The sequence below is a fragment of the Bos mutus genome, chromosome 11 (assembly GCF_027580195.1).
Source record: "Bos mutus isolate GX-2022 chromosome 11, NWIPB_WYAK_1.1, whole genome shotgun sequence".
Classification (NCBI taxonomy): domain Eukaryota; kingdom Metazoa; phylum Chordata; class Mammalia; order Artiodactyla; family Bovidae; genus Bos; species Bos mutus.
The window spans coordinates 12,872,612-12,896,366 of NC_091627.1; the positions used below are offsets into that span (position 1 = coordinate 12,872,612).

Below are 23,755 nucleotides of genomic sequence, written 5' to 3' on the forward strand. Positions count from 1 at the left end.
CTGGCGTGCTGTGATTCATGGGGTCGCAAAGAGTTGGATATGACTGAGCGACTGAACTGAACTGAACTGAAGAAAAGTAAAAAAAAAAAAAAAGAAACTTGGGGAAATATTTATATAATATCACGTACAAGGGGCTTATGTAACTAATATATAATTGTGTTGTACGTAGTTGTTCAGTCATGTCTGACTCTGCAACCCCATGAATTGTAGCCCGCCAGGTTCCTCTGTCCATGAGGAGGATTCTCCAGGCAAGAATATTGGAGTGGGCATGGGTTGCCATGCCCTCCTACAGGGGATCTTCCTTATCCAGGGATTGATCCCCGGTCTCCTGCATTGCAGGCAGATTCTTTACTGTCTGAGCCACCAGGAAAGCCCAATATATTTACTTGTAAAAAAACTCAGAAGAAATATACCAGCCACCCAATTAAAAAATTGACCAAAAATGCAGACAATTCAAGGGAAAAAGTAATGTAAATGGCCCTCAAACATATAAAAAGATACTCAGTCTTTCTCATATTAAGAGAAATATACATTAAAATTACACTGAAATACCATTTCTCACCTGTCAGATTGGCCAGATTCAAAAGTCTGACAACTTTGTTGTCAAGCCTGTGGGAAAACAGGTACTTTCATCCAGTAATAGTGGGAAAGCAAAGTGGGGCAAAGTATAGAGAGAGGAATTTGTCAGTATGTAGCAAAGTCATCTGCACATATACTCTTTGGCCCAGCAGTCGTTTTTCTAGCAATCTGTTGTATAAATATGGTGAAAAATATAGAATGCATAAATTTAATAAAGCACTATTTATAATAGCAGACATCTAGAATGAACTTGAAAGTCTGAATAGGAGACTGGCTTAGTAAACTGCTATCTATCTTTCCAGTGGATTGCCCTGCAACTGTTGAAAGGAATGAGGAAAATGTGTATCGTCTGCTGCCTATGATAATGTAATATACATTATGACAGAAAATAAGCAAGGTGCAGAATAATATGCTTATTGTAGGAAAGCAAATTTTTATCTCGAAAAGGAAGAAACAACCATTTTCAAATTATTTGTTTATATTTTTCAAAAGAACATTGGTAGGAAAAGTTACAACATAATAAACATGTAGTTAGGAAGAACAGAGGGAAACCAGACAGGACCAGAAGCTAGACCTCTCTCAGTGTACCTTGATTTGTACTTTGAACCTGTGTAAAGGTTTTATGTAATTTTAAAACAATTTTTAGTAAATATGAGTTTTAGAAATTTAAATAAAATGAATAGAACAAAAAAATGCCTAAAAACAAAAAGCTAAACATTATTTTGGCAGCATATTCATCAGGAATGAATTAATTCAGGTGACTTTAGAACACAGTGTTTTGATTTTTATATTCCTGGTGTGATATATAATAGATTATATTCACTAGTCTTACTGATATTGTTATTTTGAAACGAATTAGGATACAGCAAGTAAGTAGTTATATTAATGCCATCGGAAACAAAGATTTTTGACATTTAAAAAGAGATATAAGTATGAAATCAAATAATTTATGTAAAAAGCCTGCATCCTTAAATTTTAATTGGCAAATAAGTACAGACTCATTTAATTTTCTTTTTCTAGAAAATAAGTATTTCCTATCTGTCCACTGTAAAGGCTTGAAAGGAATGAATAGCCATAGCACCCAGATAACATTTCATACTAAAAAGAAGTAGGGCTCTTTGAATAAATGTCTTATGCCAGTTCTAGGATAGAAAAAGTACAAGATGAGCCTGGGAAGTCTTGTGCTAGAAAGTAAAAAAGCTTTTAAAGACCGTCGGAATCTTGTCAAAAGGACACAGAATTTGAAAAGGCTCCCACTGGATAAAAGTGGGACAATTTGAACTTCCAAATGAATAATGACTATAATGAATTAAAAAACATAAAATGTGTAAAAATCCGTGATCCTGTAATGTTAGTACAGAAAAAATTAATTGGTTATCTTTGTCAGTTACTACAACACCAACACATTATGCTAAAAATTGGAAAAGGAATAGAAAAAAATCAAGCATGCTTTTTCTGCCTTTTTAAGTTACTTTCAAGGACAGTTTCTCAGAATTTTGAGGGTTAAGTTTTTCCTTTAGCAGAGTTCTAGCTAATAAATATAGGGAAAAAAATGTTAAAGTTAGAAAAATCACATCAGGTGAATTAATGGGTCTAGGTAAGAATTACTATTGGCTGTTAAAACCAATAGATGAAAGGTTGAAAGTGAAAGTGAAGTCGCTCAGTTGTGTCTGACTCTTTGTGACCCCGTGGACTGTAGGCCACCAGGCTCCTGCATCCATGTTATTTCCTAGGCAAGAATACTGGAGTGGGTTGCCATTTCCTTCTCCAGGGGATCTTCCCAACCCAGGGATCGAACCCGGGTCTCCTGCATTGCAGGCAGACGCTTTAACCTCTGCGACACCAGGGAAGCCCAGATGAAAGGTTAGTAAATGCAAAAGGCCTGAACCCACTGATGAATCTTGATATTACTAAAAGTGAGACATCTAGGTCTTATATACCTATATGATACACAAAATAAGAAGTATGCTTGCCCCGCCCAAAACCCCCAAAAGCTAAAATCTTATTCCAAATCTAATCAAGTCTCTAGTTTACATGAAATAAGGAGGATAAAGGCATACCATAAAAAAAAGTGCAAAATTAGCGAAATTGAGAATGTGGGATATTGTTTAGAAAAATGATTGTTTCTGCAACCAGTTATTTTGTTCTAATTGGGAGGGTGGGAGAGTGGTGAGAAACTAGTATAGATTTTTCTTGTTAAGCGTGAAGACATACAAATCAAAAGCTACATATGGACTTTGGCTACTTACTCAAAGAAACCAACTGTAAGAGGAAATTTTGAGACAGTGGGAGAAAATTCAGCATGGATTGGATATTAGATGATATCAAGGAAATATATTTCTTTTTTTAGACATGGTAATAGTGTTATGTTAATTTTTTAAGTGCTTACCTGTTAGAAATACATAATGAATTATTTAAGGATAAAGTGCTATGTTATCTTGGATTTACTTCAAACCACTCCAGCTAGAACAAACTAGAGAAGTGGATAATGAGTAGATGAACCCTTACTGGCAGGAGCTGTATTAGGAATGCATGTTATTTCTACTTTTGTATATGTTTTATTTTACATAATACAAAGTTAAATTGAAAAATAATTTTGAAAATCCATAGAAAGTGAAAGTGAAGTCGCTTAGTTGTGTCTGACTCTTTGCAACCCCATGGACTGTAACCTGCCATGCTCCTCCGTCCATGGGATTTTCCAGGCAAGAGTACTGGAGTGGGTTGCCATTTCCTTCTCCAGAGAATCTTCCATATTTATATATAATTTGAGAATGCTGCCTGTGGATATTTCCTCATGTTTATTTACCTTATCTAAGAAGCACTAGGTGGTGTGTTGGTTTAGTCGCTAAGTTGTCTCTGACTCTTGTGACCTCGTGGACTATAGCCAACTAGCCTCCTCTGTCCATGGGATTCTCCAGGAAGAATATGGAGTGGGTTGCCATTTCCTTCTCCAAATCTTCCTGACCCAGGGACCTGCATCCCCTGCATTGCAGGCAGATTCTTAACAGTGAGCCACCATGGAAGCCTAAGAAGCACTAGACTAGTTATCAAATATCCTGTGTTCTGAAACGCAATGACAAAAAGATAATAAATAGCACAATTTAAAAATGGCCAAGGGCTTAAATAAATATTTCTACATAGAAGATACATAGATGGTGAAAAAGTCCATGAAAAGATGCTCAGTGTCATTAGTCATTAAAGAAATGCAAATCAGAATCACAGTGAGATACCATTTCATATCCACTAGGTTGTCTGTAATTTAAAAAGTGGAAAATAAAAGTGTTAATCGAGGATGTTAGGGAGCCCCTGTGGAAAAACAATTTGGTGGTTCCACAGAAAGTTAAATGTAGAATTACCTTATGATCCAGCATTTCCACTCTTAGGTGTATACCCAAAGGAACTGAAAACAGGTATTCAAACTAGTATTTGTGCATGAATATTTATAGCAGTATTACTCACAATAATCAAAAGGTGGAAGCAATCCCATCAGTTTTTATGAATGGATAACCAATATGTGGTATATTTATAAATACTGTATTATTTAGCCATAGAAAGGATTGAAATACCAATACATACCACAATGTGGATGAACTTTGAAAATGTTATTTTAAGTGAAGGAAGTCAGGGAATAGGTCACATATTCTGCATACACAAATGTCAGTCCATAGAACCAGACATCAGGCTAGTAGTTACTGGAGGCTGCAGGGGTCAGTGGTATGAGGAGTGACTGCTTAATGGTTATTGAGTTCCTGTCAGATAATGAAGATGTCTTAGAACTAGATAGAGTTGATGGTTTTATACCATTGTGAATTGTTTACTTTAAAATGGTTAATTTTATGTTATGTGAATTTTACCTCAATTTTTAAAAAGTCCTTGTTTCTAGTTATTATTTTGTTGCTTACTGATTGTGAAACTTGGCCTAGTCACTTAACTTTTTGAGTCTTGATGTCCCACTTTGAAAAAGAAGGGATTTGATTTTTAATCTAGATTCTAGATGATCTTTCAGTTCCATTGTTTTCATTGAGAACCAGTATATTTTTACCAAAAAGTTACTAGAATAATGTAGAGAATTCCTTTGTACTCTTTATCCATATTCACTCATTTGTAATATTTTGCTATATTTGTTATATAGTTCACTTTCTCTTCTTTTTGAACCATTTAAGAGTAGGTTGCCTATTTCATGCCTCCTTTACTGCTTACACTTAAGTCTTTTTTTAATTAAAAAGAATACATTCATCAAATTCAGAAAATTTAAATTTGTTAAAACTTATATTCCAGTTTTGTTGGTTATTCCAGAAATATCTTTTATGGCATTAATTTTTTTCATTTTATGATTGAGTCTAAGATGATGTCATGTATTTATTTGTCACAGCTGTTATGTGACATGCAGGGTCTTTATTCCTCTATCAGGGATTGAACCCATACCCTCTTCCGTGGAAACACAGAGTCTTAACTATTGGACTGCCAGGGAAGACACTGTCATACCTCTTTTTAGTCTTCTTTAACATAGTACCATTCTTCAGTCTTTCTTTGTCTAATGTTGCTATTCTTGAAGAATACAGGCAGTTATTTTATAGAATGTTCTTAATTTGGGGTTTTTTGATATCCCCTTATGATTAGATTCAGATTATACTTTTACCTCCCTGACTGGAAAGCAACACAAATTGATGCCTTTAGGTATTGCATCCAGTGGCTAATACCACTTTTAAATTATATACAAAATAATTCTGACAGGCAAAGCAACAGTCTCAAGCATAAAAAAATTACCATTTATTTTAAGACTACTGTGTGTCCTTCACATATTATTTGTCAGAGTAGCTCTGTGAGTTTTATAAACAAGGGCCTTTTTCACTTCAACATTATGATTATCTAGTTGACTATTACAAAGCTATAGAGGATATATTTTGTTTAAAATCTGTTTACTTGTATTTTGATTGGTTGTTCAGTAGGACACGTCTTTTGCTTGATTACTTTCTAAGTAAACTATATTTGTGTATGTATGATGTTCTCTTTTTGTGCTAAGTATTTGAGTACTAGAGATAATGAACCACTATAAACTAATATCCAAAGAAGACTGACAGATGTGATCTGCAGGGCTCCTCATTTATCATGAACTCATGTTCTTTTCTTATAGCTATGCAGGAAGAAGCTTTGAAGTTGGTGTTACTGGCATTAGAAGATGGTTCTGCTCTCTCAAGGAAAGTTCTGGTACTTTTTGTTGTACAAAGACTAGAACCAAGATTTCCTCAGGCATCAAAAACAAGTATTGGTCATGTTGTGCAACTACTGTATCGAGCTTCTTGTTTTAAGGTAAGTAGCAAGCAACCATCTGAACATTGCATGCCTGGAATGGGTGTTACCTGGTCTAGAGGCCCCAGAAATAAAAGAGATAAAGGAGACTTTTCCTTCTGTATTTAATGCATCTGTTAACACTGTAGATGTATAATACTGCTATGCGTGGGTGTAAGAACACATAATGTGAAGGTGTCAGTAACACTATGAGGAAACAAGTTTGGTGAACTTGACTCTTGGAATAGTAAAAATGAACTGAAGAAGCCTAATTCATTTATATTTACCACCTTAAAAGAGAGTCAGGAACCATACTGAAAACTTAATAAAAGAAGGCAAATATTTTAACTTCCCCATTATTATTTTTATCTCTTTCTCTGTTGTGATTAGATTAAAGCCTTTAAACTGAAGGTAGCCCGTATGTTGTCCTGGGGACAACAGGAGAGTAAAAGTTGAGGATTGCCCACTGTGCATTTAGATAATAAGGTTTTTGTCAAAGAGGGTAGGGATGAACCCTAAGCTATTTCAAAATGTAGTTTCCTTGTCAGATAGGCTTATGGGTGATGACAGGTACTGAGAGACATGGAAAGAAGGCTGAATCCTTAAAGTTTCTGCATAATACAGGAATGTAAGTTGCTGGTGAGGTCTTGAGCAAAGGGACCATGTCTTGGAATAGAAAGGCCCATTGGCTTCTATAAAAGTAAAACTTCTGGATTTGAAACCAAGGCTTATTTAAGCTATTTTGCTGATTTTATAGCTCAAGAGTGATAACGATATAAGCAGAAAGAGGGTTTTTTTTTGTGTGTGTACTGCTTAGTATGAGGTAACAGGTTAATTGTTGATGAAAATATGTTCAAATGAGTTATCTTCACAAATGAGAGTTGGACACTCTCTGCCTGCTAGTTACAGTGCTTGATTGTGTCCTTAGGGAAACAACTGAAACCAATCTCTGGTTCTTCAAACAATGCTTTTGGCTAAGCGTCCAGATGACCAAGCTCATTTATCATCCTGAAGTGACCACCTAGGTTCTTACACTGTGCCTTACAGATTTAATGTTGTTCTTTTCCTCAACAGTATCATACAGATTTGTGGTTCATAATTGTCATACATCTACAACTGCTCCTAATACCTGACATTTGAATAACACTAAGTTTAGAAAGAGATTTCAGTATCATGCTCTCATTTCATCCTATACTACTGCCCTATAGTTTAAAATGTTAAAAGCAGTGTTTTGGTGAATAAAAGGGTATCATGCTGACAGTTGCTGAAAGACCTCTCTCGAGGGACATTTACTCTAGTAAACTACTGTGAGTGAGTCAAGATATTTTCCTTGACTCTAGACTTAGAGACCTGAATTTTGGGCATTCCTCAGGAGCAGAATCACAAACGAGGTCACATACTACATGTTATCAATTTTATTAATTTGTAATTAGAAGTTCAGCTCTTAAATGACTTTAATTCTCATGTTGTAGGTATTTTCCAGTAGAAGATTATCAAACCTTTGCTTGCTTAGCATGAAGTCAGAGCAAAGGGAGTTGATGATTCCAGTGTTTAATGCAGTGGTTCCAAAATGAAGATACACATCAGAATCGCCTATGGGATTTTGCACAGTGTACATACATTCCTGGTCCCATCCCTAGATATTTTATCTGATAACAAAATACATGAGTGCAACTTGAACATTCATATATACTTTTTAATTATGTGGTCTTTGAAGCCAGGGATTCTGATTACTTGAAATTGTAATTTTCAAAACTTCATGGGTGAGAAAAAAAAAAAAAACTTCATGGGTGATTCTGATGCCTGTTATTAGAACTTGACTAGGCCAGGCTTTGCAAGCCACCTATAATACATACATCTTTACAGTTCAGGTGGATAGATGTTCATACTACCCAAGAGCACCCTGTACCCTTGTGGTTGGATGAGTGTTACCACCTTCTGGTTTTTTAGGTTTCTTTTTTCTATGTTTTAGATTAATGATTCTTCCTTTTGTTTCTTTAAGTATATTATTTTGAGATTTCGAAGTTATACTCTGCTCTTTCTTAAATGTAAGATCATGTTGATTAGAATTTTGGGTCCCATACTTTTCTATAATGTATATATTCTCAAAGAGAATTGTGAATTGATACTATTAAGTTAACTCTCAGATTGATTTCCCAGTCTTTATGTTCTAGAGGTCATATTACTGTTGTCTCCTGTGCCACCGGTAGCAATTGAAACAACCAGTGAGGTGGTCTGGGGATATTTCCATTTTACTAATGAGGAAATCATCAATTTGAAGAGTTTGAACAATGTGCTCAGTCTAAGTTTCAGAGCCTGTACTAGGCCTAGGTCGTCTGAATTCTAACCAAGTATCAGATTTCACATGGCCATTAGCAGATTTTGTGGTTCAGGAATAAGTGTATTTTTTATTGTGAAAATTAACTAGCTACATACTTTTAGATAGTTTCAGTAAGACATGTAAAACTCTACCTTTGAATTTGTTTTTTGTCACTTAAGTATAGATTAAAGCTGTAAAATACCCTATGCTACGCTAACTCACTTCAGTCGTGTCCGACTCTGTATGACCCCATAGACGGCAGCCACCAGACTCCCCCGTCCCTGGGATTCTCCAGGCAAGAACACTGGAGTGGGTTGCCATTTTGAAGGTGAAAAGTGAAAGAGAAGTCGCTCAGTTTTGTCCGACTCGTAGCGACCCCATGGACTGCAGCCTACCAGGCTCCTCCATCCATGGGATTTTCCAGGCAAGAGTACTGGAGTGGGGTGCCATTGCCTTCTCCGAAAAATACCCTAATAATCTTTATTGTGGTGGCAGGAAATTTCTCAATTTCTTAATCATCAACTGTAGTGCTCAGTTCAGTTCGTTTCAGTTCAGTCGCTCAGTCGTGTCCGACTCTTTGCGACCCCATGAATCCCAGCACGCCAGGCCTCCCTGTCCATCACCAACTCCTGGAGTTCACCCAGACTCAACGTCCATCGAGTCAGTGATGCCATCCAGCCATCTCATCCTCTGTCGTCCCCTTCTCCTCCTGCCCCCAATCCCTCCCAGCATCAGAGTCTTTCCCAATGAGTCAACTCTTCTCATGAGGTGGCCAAAGTACTGGAGTTTCAGCTTTAGCATCATTCCTTCCAAAGAAATCCCAGGGATGATCTCCTTCAGAATGGACTGGTTGGATCTCCTTGCAGTCCAAGGGACTCTCAAGAGTCTTCTCCAACACCACAGTTCAAAAGCATCAATTCTTCGGCGCTCAGCCTTCTTTACAGTCCAACTCTCACATCCATACATGACCACAGGAAAAACCATACCCTTGACTAGACGGACCTTTGTTGGCAAAGTAATGTCTCTGCTTTTGAATATGCTATCTAGGTTGGTCATAACTTTCCTTCCAAGGAGTAAGTGTCTTTTAATTTCATGGCTGCAATCACCATCTGCAGTGATTTTGGAGCCCCCAAAAATAAAGTCTGACACTGTTTCCACTGTTTCCCCATCTATTTCCCATGAAGTGATGGGACCGGATGCCATGATCTTTGTTTTCTGAATGTTGAGCTTTAATCCAACTTTTTCACTCTCCACTTTCACCTTCATCAAGAGGCTTTTGAGTTCCTCTTCACTTTCTGCCATAAGGGTGGTAGCATCTGCATATCTGAGGTTATTGATATTTCTCCTGGCAATCTTGATTCCAGCTTGTGCTTCTTCCAGCCCAGCGTTTCTCATGATGTACTCTGCATAGAAGTTAAATAAGCAGGGTGACAATATACAGCCTTGATGTACTCCTTTTCCTATTTGGAACCAGTCTGTTGTTCCATGTCCAATTCAAACTGTTGCTTCTTGACCTGCATACAAATTTCTCAAGAGGCAGGTCAGGTGGTCAGGTATTCCCATCTCTTTCAGAATTTTCCACAGTTTATTGTGATCCACACAGTCAAAGGCTTTGGCATAGTCAGTAAAGCAGAAATAGATGTTTTTCTGGAATTCTCTTGCTTTTTCCATGATCCAGCAGATGTTGGCAATTTGATCTCTGGTTCTTCTGCCTTTTCTAAAACCAGCTTGAACATCAGGAAGTTCACGGTTCACATATTGCGGAAGCCTGGCTTGGAGAAATTTATGTGAGATGAGTGCAATTGTGTGGTAGTTTGAGCATTCTTTGGCATTGCCTTTCTTCGGGATTGGAATGAAAACTGGAAATTGGAAAAAAATTGAAATTGGAAAAAAAATGTACATACTTTAATTAAAAAATATTGCTAAAAATGCTTACTGTCATCTGGGCCTTCAGCAAGCTTTAGTCTTTTTGTTGGTGGAGGGTCTTACATCATTGTTGATGACTGACTGACCAGGGTGGTACTTGCTGAAGGTTGGAGTGCCTGTTGCAATTTCTTAAAACAGCAGCACAGCTTGCCCCATGAATTGAGTCTTCCTTTCACAGATAATTTCTCTGTGGCATCCAGTTTACCCACAGCAGAACCTCTTTCAGAATTCTAGTGGATTCTCTCAAACCTCGCTGCTGCTTTATCAACTAAACTTATGTACTTTTCTAAATCTTTTATTATCATCTCAACAATCTTCACAGCATCTTCACCAGGAATAGATTCTATCTCAAGAAACAACTTTCTTTGCTTATCTTTAAGCAACTCCATTAAGGTTTTATTGTGAGATTGCAATAATTCAGTCACATATTTAGGATCCACTTCAGTTCTTGTTCTTTTGCTTTTTCTACCATGTCTGCAGTTACTTCCTCCACTAAAGTCATAAATCCTTCAGAGTCATCCATGAGAGCTGAAATCTTCTAAGTTCCTGTTAATGTTGATATTTTAACCTATGCCCATGAATCACAAATGTTCTTAGTGGCATCTAGAATGCCAACAGGTTTTCAGTCTACATTGCCCTGATCCATCAAAGGAATTACTATCTATGGCCGTGATAGCCTTACGAAATGTATCTTCTAAATAATAAGGCATGAAAGTCAGAATTACTCCTTGATCCATGGGCTACAGAGTGGAAGTTGTGTTATCAGGCACGAAAACATTACTCTTTTCGTACATTTCCATCAGAACTCTTGAGTTACCAGGTGCATTGTCAATGAGCAGTAATATTTGGAAAGGAATTTTTTTCCTAAGCAGTAGGTCTCATCAGTGGGCTTAAAATTCCCAGTAAACCATATTGTAAACAGATGTCCTGTTATTTGGGTTTTGTTATTCCATTTCTAGAGTACAGGCAGAGTAGATTCAGTGTAGTTCTTAAGGACACTAGTATTTTGGGGGAGGTAAATGAGGATTGCTGCTACTGCTAAGTCACTTCAGTCGTGTCCGACTCTGTGCGACCCCATAGACGGCAGCCCACTAGGCTCCTCTGTCCCTGGGATTTTCCAGGCAAGAATACTGGAGGGGGTTGCCATTTCCGTCTCCAAAATGAGGATTGGCCTCAATTTAATATCACCAGTTACATTAGCCCCTCACAGAAGAGTCAGCCTGTCCTTTGAGCTTTGAAGACAGGTCCTGACTTCTCTCCGACTGTGAAAGTCCTAGAGTGTCTTCTTAGAATTTTTAGTAAGTAGATTATTTTTTTTGTACCTTCTTCATGTTGTATCGATTAGGCTATAGGTACCTCCCCCTTTTAAAATAAAGAAAAAGTTGGTTGGGGGAGTGGTGAGAGCAAAGCAAATCTGATGGGTTTTTTTTTTTTTCTCCTTTCTATTTTTAGGTTACCAAAAGGGATGAAGACTCTTCCCTGATGCAGCTAAAGGAGGAATTCCGCAGTTATGAGGCTTTACGCAGAGAACATGATGCCCAAATTGTTCATATTGCTATGGAAGCAGGACTCCGTATTTCACCTGAGCAATGGTCCTCACTTCTGTATGGTGACTTGGCGCATAAATCACACATGCAGTCTATCATTGATAAGGTTTGTGAAACTAGAGATGCTGATTTTGTATCGTTGTTAATCTTGATGAATATTTGAATCTTCTGAAGGAACTAAAGAGAAAACCAGTTGGGAGATTCCTGTTTTTACATGTAAATATCTCATAGATATCATTTCTCTCTTTTTTATTATTTTCTAATTTTCAAAATAAACTAAAGGAGGCGATAGGGAAGCAAATACGGGTATTGACATAAAAACAGCCTAGCTTACCAAGTCTGTCATTTATCTAGATTCTGACACCACATAGCTAATAAATAAGTTTTCTAAGTGTCTAATGATGAATTTCATAGGGCAGATTCTGAGGTGAAAATTTAATTCATCATTGATACTCCTACTATGGAATCTGAAGACACTTGAAAACCTATTCAGTATGTTGATTGAATAAAAGCATTTGAATATAGATGTGTTGTAAAAACCTTTTCATTTTCTCTTTTGTGTTAGCTGCAGTCTCCCGAATCCTTTGCAAAGAGTGTTCAGGAATTGACAATTGTTTTGCAACGAACAGGTGACCCAGCTAACTTAAATAGATTGAGGCCTCACTTAGAGCTTCTTGCAAATATAGACCCTAATCCAGGTATGTGAGAATATAATTGCTTATGCTTTTTAAAAAATGATTTCCTATACACAAGAGATTTACCGCTAATGAATTTTTTTTCCTCATCTCATCCGCTTGGCGGACTATTTTAGATGCTGTTTCACCAACTTGGGAGCAGCTAGAAAATGCAATGGTAGCTGTTAAAACAGTGGTTCATGGCCTAGTAGACTTCATACAAAATTATAGTAGAAAAGGCCATGAGACACCTCAGGTAAGTAAAGTTATTTCTCTTCTGACTGCTCTTATTTCTAATGAAGCATGCTGAACATCTTAACAGGCTGTTTGGTTAATGGAATTCTTATTTGACAGCCCTGTCACATAAGTTTTTATTCTCTGTTCTTTTGAGAGAAACCTGAGTTTTAGTGTACCTGATAGTGTACCTGATTCATAGTACAGCAATAGTTTGGGGAGTGTCTTGAATATGAGTCCACTGCAAGTTTTTTTGACTGGCTGTAGATCTGATTCCATCCAAATATTTTGCCTGATTTTCTCTTAATTTGGGGAAATTGTCACTTTTTTCTCATCTGTTGCCATTCCAGTGAGTTCATATTTATAAATGTGTGGAAATAAAGTATTTTCAATGTACTTTTGAAGGAGTTATTTAAGGTAAAACCGTTTATTCTAATAATATCCATTTATTAAGTTATTATGAGCCAGTCTCAATATTTTACATAGATTATTTCTAATCCTCCCAGCCACCTGCAAGGCAGTTGCTGTCTCCAAGTTGAAGTTGAAAGAGGTTAAATAACGTATCTAAGATCACGGTGGCAGTAAGTGACAGAACTGGGATCATGTCTACTCCAAAGTGATCTTTCCACTCTTCTGTCCTTATTCTATTAGAAGACATTATAATGTTCAAAAATTAGCTAAAAGATGAATGTTTCATCTTAAGGTCACAGAAATAATGATGTCTTAGAGTTTGATGCAAATTATAGCAGTCATGATGTTTTTATATTTTGCCTCATTATTTGTATAAACTTAGCACCGACCCTTGGAAGAAAGTTATACTCTGAAGTTGACAAGTAAAATTAGTGTTTCTTAAATTTTAACTTCTAGAGTAAGTTGTATTCTTCCTTTTCCTGAGAACGTTTAAGTAGACAAAGCTTACAGCTTTTTAAATGCTTTTTGACATTGTTTGCTTGATTTGATATCATAATTTTGAGACATCAATGAATTTTGATGAAAAAATCTTTTATTTTTGTGGACATTTTGTTGACAGATAAGTAATGCAGCATTTGAACTAGTTCCTGATGATCCTCAGAAGGAGTATCTAAAATGTCAACTCATGATTACGCCATGTAACTCATAACAGGAAACAGGGCAGTGGTAGTTACGTCAGCACAAGAGTTGTCTAATGTGAAAAGGAATTAAAGGTGTCCTCATAGAACTCTGATGTCACAAGGAGTGAGTGAGAACTGAAATCTTCATTTATCCACATACTGATTTTCTTTTTGTAGCCTCAGCCAAACAGCAAATACAAGACCAGCATGTGTCGAGATTTGCGACAGCAAGGAGGGTGTCCACGAGGAACAAATTGTACTTTTGCCCATTCTCAGGAAGAGCTTGAAAAGTAAGTTAAGAGAACTCTATTTTATTTGGATTTAATTTTGGTCATCATGAAAGAGTCATATAGAGTCAAAGTTTGTGATGAGTTTCAAAGATGCAGTTAAGTCCACATCATGGAATTCTTTAGACTGAAAAATAACCTTTACTTTTGAAACCATACCTTGTTGCTTCTGGCAGCATAGTTAACAAGTGATTTAAAACCTTATTCAGGAATCTAATTTTAGACCATTGTAGAGCTAGAATCCATGTTTCTGCTAAGCACCTGTGCAGAATGAAAATATTCTTATGCTTAGAGTCTTATTTACTCAGGTTCTATTGAAGGTAACAGCTGAGTCTCAGGTAAAATGGTAAAGCAGATACATTTTCTTTTTATGGGCTTTTGGTCTTTTTAATATTCTTTTCCCTCTCTCTTGTCCTATAGGTAATCCCTTTTTCTATGTCCACTTATCCCAGACATAAAAGTAAATGGAGATAAACTGTAATAAATGTTGTCAAAGTTTTGGTTGTTCTGTTTTTTGACCAAAACATTCATCATTGAGATCTCACCAAAAATTGATTCTAGCCTTTCTACTGAATATCTCACCTGCATATCAACTGTTAATGGACATCTCTCTTTTGTTTTTAGATACTTTAAATCCAATTTGAGCTAATTTTCTCCTCATATATTGATGTCTTCTCTTGTATACACCATCTGCCTACTCTCCCCAGGTGTACCCTGTCCAGTCAGTTATATATTCCATGCTATTGGAATAATTTTTGTCAGCTTTCACTTGCTTGTCTTAGTCAAGTCTGTCAGTTCGGCTTCCTGTATATTTCTTGACTCTTGTTCTTTCTGTCGTTGTAGTCTAACCTGGCATCCCCTTTTCTTGATTCATAGTTGCCTCCTAATTAGTTATCTTATAGCTGTGGTTGTCTACCCTCAACCCCATTATTCCCAACAAAATAGGGGGAACTTTGCATTTAAGGCTCATTGCAGATAATGAGAAGCTTAGGAATCCCTGTTGATAAAGATATAAAGTCTACTCTGTGGCCTGCAAGTCTCTGTGTCATCTACTTCATGCCTACTTTTTTGGGGGGTGGCTAGCCCCACACCACGCTGTATGTAGAATTTTAGTTCTCCAACCAGGGTTCAAACCTGCGCCAACTACATTGGAAGCACAGAGTTTTAACCACTGGACAGCCAGGGAAGTCCCCTGGCCTACCTTTTTTACTTCATCTCGCAGTGCTTCCCATTTAGGAGACCTCCTTTGGGAAGCCCTTAAACTTAAAAAAGTTGGAGAAGAAATTGTGTGATTTCATTGCCATTATACTCACAACTGGTGCCCACCTGAAAATCCATTTTCCATCTTATATCTTCAAATTGGCTTCCTATTCTTTATCTCCAGTCCTACTTTAGAACTTTATTATTTCTTGCCTGAACTTATAATAGTAGTAGTAAAAATGAGCCAAATTAATTGGTCAGATTTTGTGCCAGGTGCAGTGTTTAATGTTTTACCTGTGTATGTTTACCCAGTTTGTCCGTTTTGCGCTATGTAGCTTTTTACATGCATCTCCCTGTGTCTCAACCAAGATTTTATTTTGCAAGTAAGTGTATAATCTTGTCCATCTTCTGCTTTAAATTCTTAATTGGTTCTCAGTATATTATTGCTGGTTCTGGGCCCAGTCTTGCTTTCCAGCCTTATTCCACCTTTTGTGTTACTTTTTTAAGGTACATCCAGTTTACTACTATACACTTTCTCTCGTTCTTCTTTCCTTTGTACGTGTGTTCACTTTATATCCTATACTCTCCTTTTCTCTGTTTGGAGAGCTGCTAGTCCTGATTGTACTCAGATAGCATCTTCCACCTGAAAACCTCTGTGACTTCCAGCCAGTGTTAGTTGCTACCTTCACTGTGCTTCTGTAGTACCCTATACCTGGTAACTTTATAACTACCAGTTTGCTTACTGTGTTGCAGTTATTTACTTACTGTGTGTATTTTCACTGGACTTCATTTATTTATGGGTTATTCATCTTTATATTTTCTGAACCTAACAAGTATCTGACATGTAAACTCAGTATATTTATGTTGAAAGAGTAGATAATCTACAGTTTATATTTCCAACCAGTTTCATACTCTGTTGCTCTTAAATAAAAAGAAGGAGAAACAGGATAATACAAAGGATTGAGGAAGTGGAAGATGTCATCATCCCGTTGGTTAAAAAAAATGCATGTTGCTACCCAACTCAGACTTTTTGAGGATGGATCCTTTTTCTTAACTCACATAATGTACCAGGAGGAATTCGAATGCAAATGTTTAACTTAATTTTTTTACTCTGGCCTGCTTTCTCTATTGTACATATCTCTAACCAAACAAATGCCCCAGATCTCTCTTAATATTTGTATGAATATATTTTAGAGTATAGGGTATCAGAATCCTTTTCCCAAGGATTACTGCATTCTGGAGAGTGACAAAAGCCTGAGGTCATCCATCTCAACAAATATATTTAAAAATGGTTGTTAAGTGCTAGGTACTTATTTGAGGTACTTCTAGTGGTGAAAGAGGAACATTAAACTTGTAAACAGATAATTTCAGCTACTGATAAAATGCTATAAAGTCTGAGGTGGAAACAAGTTCAGGAACCAGAAGGATGACCAGTGTGTTGGGAGGATGGAGAATGAGAAGAATGGAGAAAGATAATGTTGGAGAGGCTAGGCAAGAGTAGATCATACTGGCTTGGTGGACACTGGCAAAGAGTTTGCCTTTTATTTTGGAAGCCATTTTAGTGGTTTATTCAAATAGAACAATGGGATTATAATTTTGTCTTAAAAATGTTACTCTGGTAACTACATGGTGGACTGCTGCAGTGGTTCAGGCATGAGATTAGTCGCTTGGTCCTAGGATTATAGTAATTGAGATGATGACAAATAGCCAGACTTGGGATATATTTTAGAAGTAGACCTGATTTGACTAATGGATCGAATGTGAGGTATAAAGAAAAGAGGAGAAGCAAGGATGACTCCAAGGTTTGGGGCCTTTGTATACTAAGTGATGTCTTTTACTGAGATAGGAAATGCTTGGGGGTAGAAAATCAGTAGCTCTCTTGGCCATGTGAAGTTTAAGGCTTACTCCACATTCGTATAGCAAATATTTATAGACACCTAGTGTGCACCAGGCACTGTGCTAAAGACAGATGAATATAAAAGGCAAAATTCTTTCTCTCATGGGGCTTACACTGTAGTAGAGAAGATCAACGTAAAGTGAATAAATAGAAAACATAATACCTGGTATTGATTGGTCCTGTGAAGAAAAGTAACAAAGTAAGGAGAAAGAGAATGACTGAAAAGGGGAGGTATTTTAGATGAGATTGTCTGGAAAGGGGTCCCAGAGACTATGACATTTAATCAGACACCTGAATGAAATGTTGATGCACTGGAGAAGAAAAGATGATTAAAGGAGTAAAGTCTTGGAGAAGGCAGATGGGCTTGGGCCTGGGGTGTGAGTGGAAAGATTGACCTGAGTTCAGAACAGTAGCGCTTCATCCCTTATTTTATGTGGAATGTGTAGTTACAGAAGCAGTAGGGTTGCTGGAATTAGTGGTGGAAAGTTAAGTCACGCTCCTCTGGTGTCATCTTTTCTGTGTTAAGTGGGAGGCAGTATCATCAGCTATAATGGGGCTATGGAGAGTGAAAGGGAAGAGGATGTTAGACATATGAAAGTTAATTTAGTAGACAAGTATATTAATGTATTGCTTGGCCATTTTAAGTGATCATAATTTTGAAATGAATCTTCTCAGCATGACTGCATGATTTTTCTCTAGCAACAGTCACCTACTTGAGCAGGCACAGAATAAGAGAATAAGTAACAGATTGGATTGGGGCTTTACCAGGTGAGTTCAACAAGGTAATTGGGCCAAGAGAGTTTAAGGTAGGAATTAATGGTGGATAATGGATTCTAAACTTGGTAAGGCAGGGAACAAATGCTTGTGGGGGCTCCTTGATGACTTTAAAAGAATAGAAAGTAGTTAACTTTTTCATCTGTGAGGTCCAGATTCCAAGTCTAAGTCGTTAGCTGCCTGGATGTTAGAAGTCCAGTATTCATCCCTATTTATTTTTTTTTTTTAATTTTATTTTATTTTTAAACTTTACATAATTGTATTAGTTTTGCCAAATATCAAAATGAATCCACCACAGGTATACATGTGTTCCCCATCCTGAACCCTCCTCCCGCCTCCCTCCCCATACCATCCCTCTGGGTCGTCCCAGTGCCCTAGCCCCAAGCATCCAGTATCGTGCATTGAACCTGGACTGGCATCTCGTTTCATACATGATATTTTACATGTTTCAATGCTGTTCTCCCAAATCTTCCCACCCTTTCCCTCTCCCTCAGAGTCCATAAGACTGTTCTATACATCACTGTCTCTTTTGCTGTCTCGTACACAGGGTTATTGTTACCATCTTTCTAAATTCCATATATATGCGTTAGTATACTGTATTGGTGTTTTTCCTTCTGGCTTACTTCACTCTGTATAATAGGCTCCAGTTTCAACCACCTCATTAGAACTGATTCAAATGTATTCTCTTTAATGGCTGAGTAATACTCCATTGTGTATATGTACCATAGCTTTCTTATCCATTCATCTGCTGATGGACATCTAGGTTGCTTCCATGTCCTGGCTATTATAAACAGTGCTGCGATGAACACTGGGGTACACGTGTCTCTTTCCCTTCTGGTTTCCTCAGTGTGTATGGCCAGCAGTGGGATTGCTGGATCATAAGGCAGTTCTATTTCCAGTTTTTTAAGGAATCTCCACACTGTTCTCCATAGCGGCTGTACTAGTTTGCATTCCCACCAACAGTGTAAGAGGGTTCCCTTTTCTCCACACCCTCTCCAGCATTTATTATTTGTAGACTTTTGGATCGCAGCCATTCTGACTGGTGTGAAATGGTACCTCATAGTGGTTTTGATTTGCATTTCTCTGATAATGAGTGATGTTGAGCATCTTTTCATGTGTTTGTTAGCCATCTGTATGTCTTCTTTGGAGAAATGTCTATTTAGTTCTTTGGCCCATTTTTTGATTGGGTTGTTTATTTTTCTGGAGTTGAGCTATAGGAGTTGCTTGTATATTTTTGAGATTAGTTGTTTGTCAGTTGCTTCATTTGCTGTTGTTTTCTCCCATTCTGAAGGCTGTCTTTTCACCTTGCTAATAGTTTCCTTTGATGTGCAGAAGCTTTTAAGGTTAATTAGGTCCCATTTGTTTATTTTTGCTTTTATTTCCAATATTCTGGGAGGTGGATCATAGAGGATCCTGCTGTGATGTATGTCGGAGAGTGTTTTGCCTATGTTCTCCTCTAGGAGTTTTATAGTTTCTGGCCTTACGTTTAGATCTTTAATCCATTTTGAGTTTATTTTTGTGTCTGGTGTTAGAAAGTGTTCTAGTTTCATTCTTTTACAAGTGGTTGACCAGTTTTCCCAGCACCACTTGATAAAGAGATTGTCTTTAATCCATTGTATATTCTTGCCTCCTTTGTCAAAGATAAGGTGTCCATATGTGCGTGGATTTACCTCTGGGCTTTCTATTTTGTTCCATTGATCTATATTTCTGTCTTTGTGCCAGTACCATACTGTCTTGATAACTGTGGCTTTGTAGTAGAGCCTGAAGTCAGGTAGGTTGATTCCTCCAGTTGCATTCTTCTTTCTCAGGATCGCTTTGGCTATTCGAGGTTTTTTGTATTTCCATACAAATTGTGAAATTATTTGTTCTAGCTCTGTGAAGAATACCGTTGGTAGCTTTATAGGGATTGCATTGAATCTACAAATTGCTTTGGGTAGTATACTCATTTTCACTGTATTGATTCTTCCAATCCATGAACATGGTATATTCCTCCATCTATTAGTGTCCTCTTTGATTTCTTTCACCAGTGTTTTATAGTTGTCTATATATAGGTCTTTAGTTTCTTTAGGTAGATATATTCCTAAGTATTTTATTCTTTCCGTTGCAATGGTGAATGGAATTGTTTCCTTAATTTCTCTTTCTGTTTTCTCATTATTAGTGTATAGGAATGCAAGGGATTTCTGTGTGTTGATTTTATATTCTGCAACTTTACTATAGTCATTGATTAGTTCTAGTAATTTTCTGGTGGAGTCTTTAGGGTTTTCTATGTAGAGGATCATGTCCTCTGCAAATAGTGAGAGTTTCACGTCTTCTTTTCCAATTTGGATTCCTTTTATTTCTTTTTCTGCTCTGATTGCTGTGGCCAAAACTTCCAAAACTATGTTGAACAGTAATGGTGAAAGTGGGCACCCTTGTCTTGTTCCTGACTTTAGAGGAAATGCTTTCAATTTTTCACCATTGAGGATAATGTTTGCTGTGGGTTTGTCATATATAGCTTTTATTATGTTGAGGTATGTTCCTTCTATTCCTGCTTTCTGGAGAGTTTTTATCATAAATGGGTGTTGAATTTTGTCAAAGGCTTTCTCTGCATCTATTGAGATAATCATATGGTTTTTATTTTTCAATTTGTTAATGTGGTGTATTACATTGATTGATTTATGGATATTGAAGAATCCTTGCATCCCTGGGATAAAGCCCACTTGGTCATGGTGTATGATCTTTTAATGTGTTGTTGGATTCTGATTGCTAGAATTTTGTTAAGGATTTTTGCATCTATGTTCATCAGTGATATTGGCCTGGAGTTTTCTTTTTTTGTGGGATCTTTGTCAGGTTTTGGTATTAGGGTGATGGTGGCCTCATAGAATGAGTCTGGAAGTTTACCTTCCTCTGCAATTTTCTGGAAGAGTTTGAGCAGGATAGGTGTTAGCTCTTCTCTAAATTTTTGGGAGAATTCAGCTGTGAAGCCATCTGGACCTGGGCTTTTGTTTGCTGGAAGATTTTTGATTACAGTTTCAATTTCCATGCTTGTGATGGGTCTGTTAAGATTTTCTATTTCTTCCTGGTCCAGTTTTGGAAAGTTGTACTTTTCTAAGAATTTGTCCATTTCTTCCACGTTGTCCATTTTATTGGCATATAATTGTTGATAGTAGTCTCTTATGATCCTTTGTATTTCTGTGTTGTCTGTTGTGATCTCTCCATTTTCATTTCTAATTTTATTGATTTGATTTTTCTCCCTTTGTTTCTTGATGAGTCTGGCTAATGGTTTGTCAATTTTATTTATCCTTTCAAAGATCCAGCTTTTGGTTTTGTTGATTTTTGCTATGGTCTCTTTTGTTTCTTTCGCATTTATTTCTGCTCTAATTTTTAAGATTTCTTTCCTTCTACTAATCCTGGGGTTCTTCATTTCTTCCTTTTCTAGTTGCTTTAGGTGTAGAGTTAGGTTATTTGTTTATCTTTTACTTTACTTTCTTTTGTTAAGATTTACTTCTTATCACGTCTTTCTTTTAGGAGACCCACAATTAAAACTTTATTTTTCACCTGCAAGAGCAATGTTAAGGATATCTGAGCTTTATCCTTTGAGAAAGGAAAACAAGGAGCAGCTGGGCATTTTGTGCAGGAACCTTTTAGGTGAAGAATGCAGAGCAGGTTTCAGAACAGTATGTTAAGGAAAGCACAGGCCCCTCCATGCCACCAAATTGCCTTTTTAAAATACAGGTCTGCCTGTTAACCCTCCTTCTTCAAGAAGTAATCATTGGTTCCCCAGATCTGTAAGGTGATATGTGTAAACTGGCCATAACCTATTGCTTTTTTTTTAACTTTGTATTTTGTCACTCCACCTTTAGCCAGTCTGGTCTGGGAATACTTGTCTTTACTGAGCTTTGCTTTTTCTGTCAGCATGTGTGTATGGGAGAGAGGGGGAGAAGGATTGAATAATGAAGGTGTTTATAGATACTGAAGGACTAAAAGGGAAACTATTGTGAAGGTATTGCTCATCACCAACACTGTTTATATTTAATTACCATATGTTTGGTTATGTATAACATTGGTATCAGATCAATTTAGTTACATGTAATTATGACCCCATATGTGTATAGTCATCTTTCTGTTCATGTAACATCGTTGTTTACCATGTTAAAGTATTGGCAGGAACATTCACTAAGACTATAATGAAATTTTCGTTGTACAAGTGGATATAAATTTTCTTAAATTGAATCCAGGATCAAATTGCTTTATGTATTAGAGTGTTATATCAGCCCCAAATTTAGTATCAGGAAAGCTTTTTTAAAGAAAGATCTTTAAAATCAGAAAAATCTTTAACCCAAATACTTTATACTTAGTCATAAACTAATCTGAAAAATATAATACTAAATTTATGTATCTTGGAGTTTAAGAATGAGTTTTGGATTTTTTAATCTCTTTAAAATTATCTGATGCTTTAACAACTTGGTAACAATAGAGAATTCTTTCATATCTTGCATACCTTTTCATCTACATTCCCAACTAAATTTGATACTGGTTCCTTTCATTTTTTACATAGTGTACTTTGTATTCCAGGTATACAGAGTTTTTCAGAAAGATCTCTTCCTACTCCATCAGAATGCTTTTTGAATACATGTGTACTTTTTTTGCTATATTAATTGTGTGCCTAAATATTATAAGTGTTGTGTGTATACATATGTATATGAGAGATACATTCTAATGTGCCAGCTATTATAATTGAGTTTGATAGTATTTGATATTTAGCTGAATAAAGGTTTTTTCAAAGCTATTCCTTCCTTGAAATTTTTTTCCCATTGCCCACCTCCCCGCCCATCCCCCCTTTTTTTAACTTAGTGTAAGAGTTAGTGAAATATTTACTGATATGTTTATTGTTTTTGAAACAGGTATCGATTAAGGAACAAAAAGATCAATGCAACTGTAAGAACGTTTCCTCTTCTAAATAAAGTTGGTGTAAACAACACTGTCACAACCACAGCCGGAAATGTCATTTCTGTCATAGGAAGTACTGAAACAACGGGGAAAATTGTTCCAAGTACAAATGGAATTTCAAATGCAGAAAACAGTGTTTCCCAGCTAATTCCACGTAGTACTGACAGTACATTAAGAGCTCTGGAGACTGTGAAGAAAGTGGGGAAGGTTGGCACCAATGGTCAGAATGCTGCTGGGCCTTCTGTAGAGTCTGTAACTGAAAAGTAAGTAGTAGGTAAAAATGTTTACATAAGTAATTTAGTCTGTTTATAATTGCCTGAGTATTTTTATTTATCCCGAGGGAAAACAGGTAAACAGAATTTTTATGCAGATTATTTCATGTAGTAGAGATAGCACTAAATACCAAAAAAATTTGAATTCTAGTCCTGGCTCTGCAATTGAATAGCCCTCTGACCTTGGAAATTCACTTCAACTATGGGTGTTTTCTTCAACTGTAAGCTGAAGAAGTTGAACCAGAATTGAGTTTTTCACACCTTATTTCCTTGAACTTTAGGAATGAGTCCATAGAGGTGCCAGAAAGGAACTAAGTAGAAACGTAAGCAGGTGAGATGCTTGAGCCTCCAGCCCCTGTTTTGATTAGAACAGTTCCACTTTGTGCTCTGTAATGGTGGGTAGTTGTTAAGAGAGAAATCTTTGAAGCCAAATTCTGTGGGTTCATTTTGGCTCACCCTTCTCTAGCTGTATGATCTTAGGCCAGTTACTTAATCTGTCTTCCTTAGTTTACTCATCCATAAAATTGATATAATGATACTACCTACCTGGTATGTTGATTGTGAGAACTGAATGACTTAATACTGCAGTATGCTTTGATCAGTGCCTGCCACATAGCACTCACTAAATATCTGCATCTATTATTATTGTTATTGTTTGGGATTTCAGCATAAGACTTACTTTGGTAGAAAAGCTTTGGTACTTTAAGAAAAAAGTTTTAAAACTTTCACATTATCT

General features: G+C 36.7%; 1 protein-coding gene and 1 non-coding gene across 5 annotated transcripts in view; both read left to right on the top strand.

Moving 5' to 3' along the window:
- The window catches only part of RC3H2 (ring finger and CCCH-type domains 2), a 59,676-nt gene that overhangs the window by 15,733 nt on the left and 20,188 nt on the right, over positions 1–23,755 (top strand). For all 4 annotated transcript variants that reach the window (XM_070379040.1, XM_070379041.1, XM_070379042.1 and 1 more), the window contains exons 5-10: positions 5,714–5,889; positions 11,567–11,767; positions 12,227–12,359; positions 12,473–12,591; positions 13,838–13,950; positions 22,702–23,010. In XM_070379040.1, coding sequence (XP_070235141.1) covers positions 5,714–5,889; positions 11,567–11,767; positions 12,227–12,359; positions 12,473–12,591; positions 13,838–13,950; positions 22,702–23,010 — 1,051 coding nt within the window. The remainder of the gene's footprint in view (positions 1–5,713; positions 5,890–11,566; positions 11,768–12,226; positions 12,360–12,472; positions 12,592–13,837; positions 13,951–22,701; positions 23,011–23,755) is intronic.
- LOC138990057 (small nucleolar RNA SNORD90) lies at positions 12,038–12,148 on the top strand. The gene has a single exon (XR_011466231.1). It is a non-coding gene; the product is annotated as a small nucleolar RNA SNORD90 (small nucleolar RNA).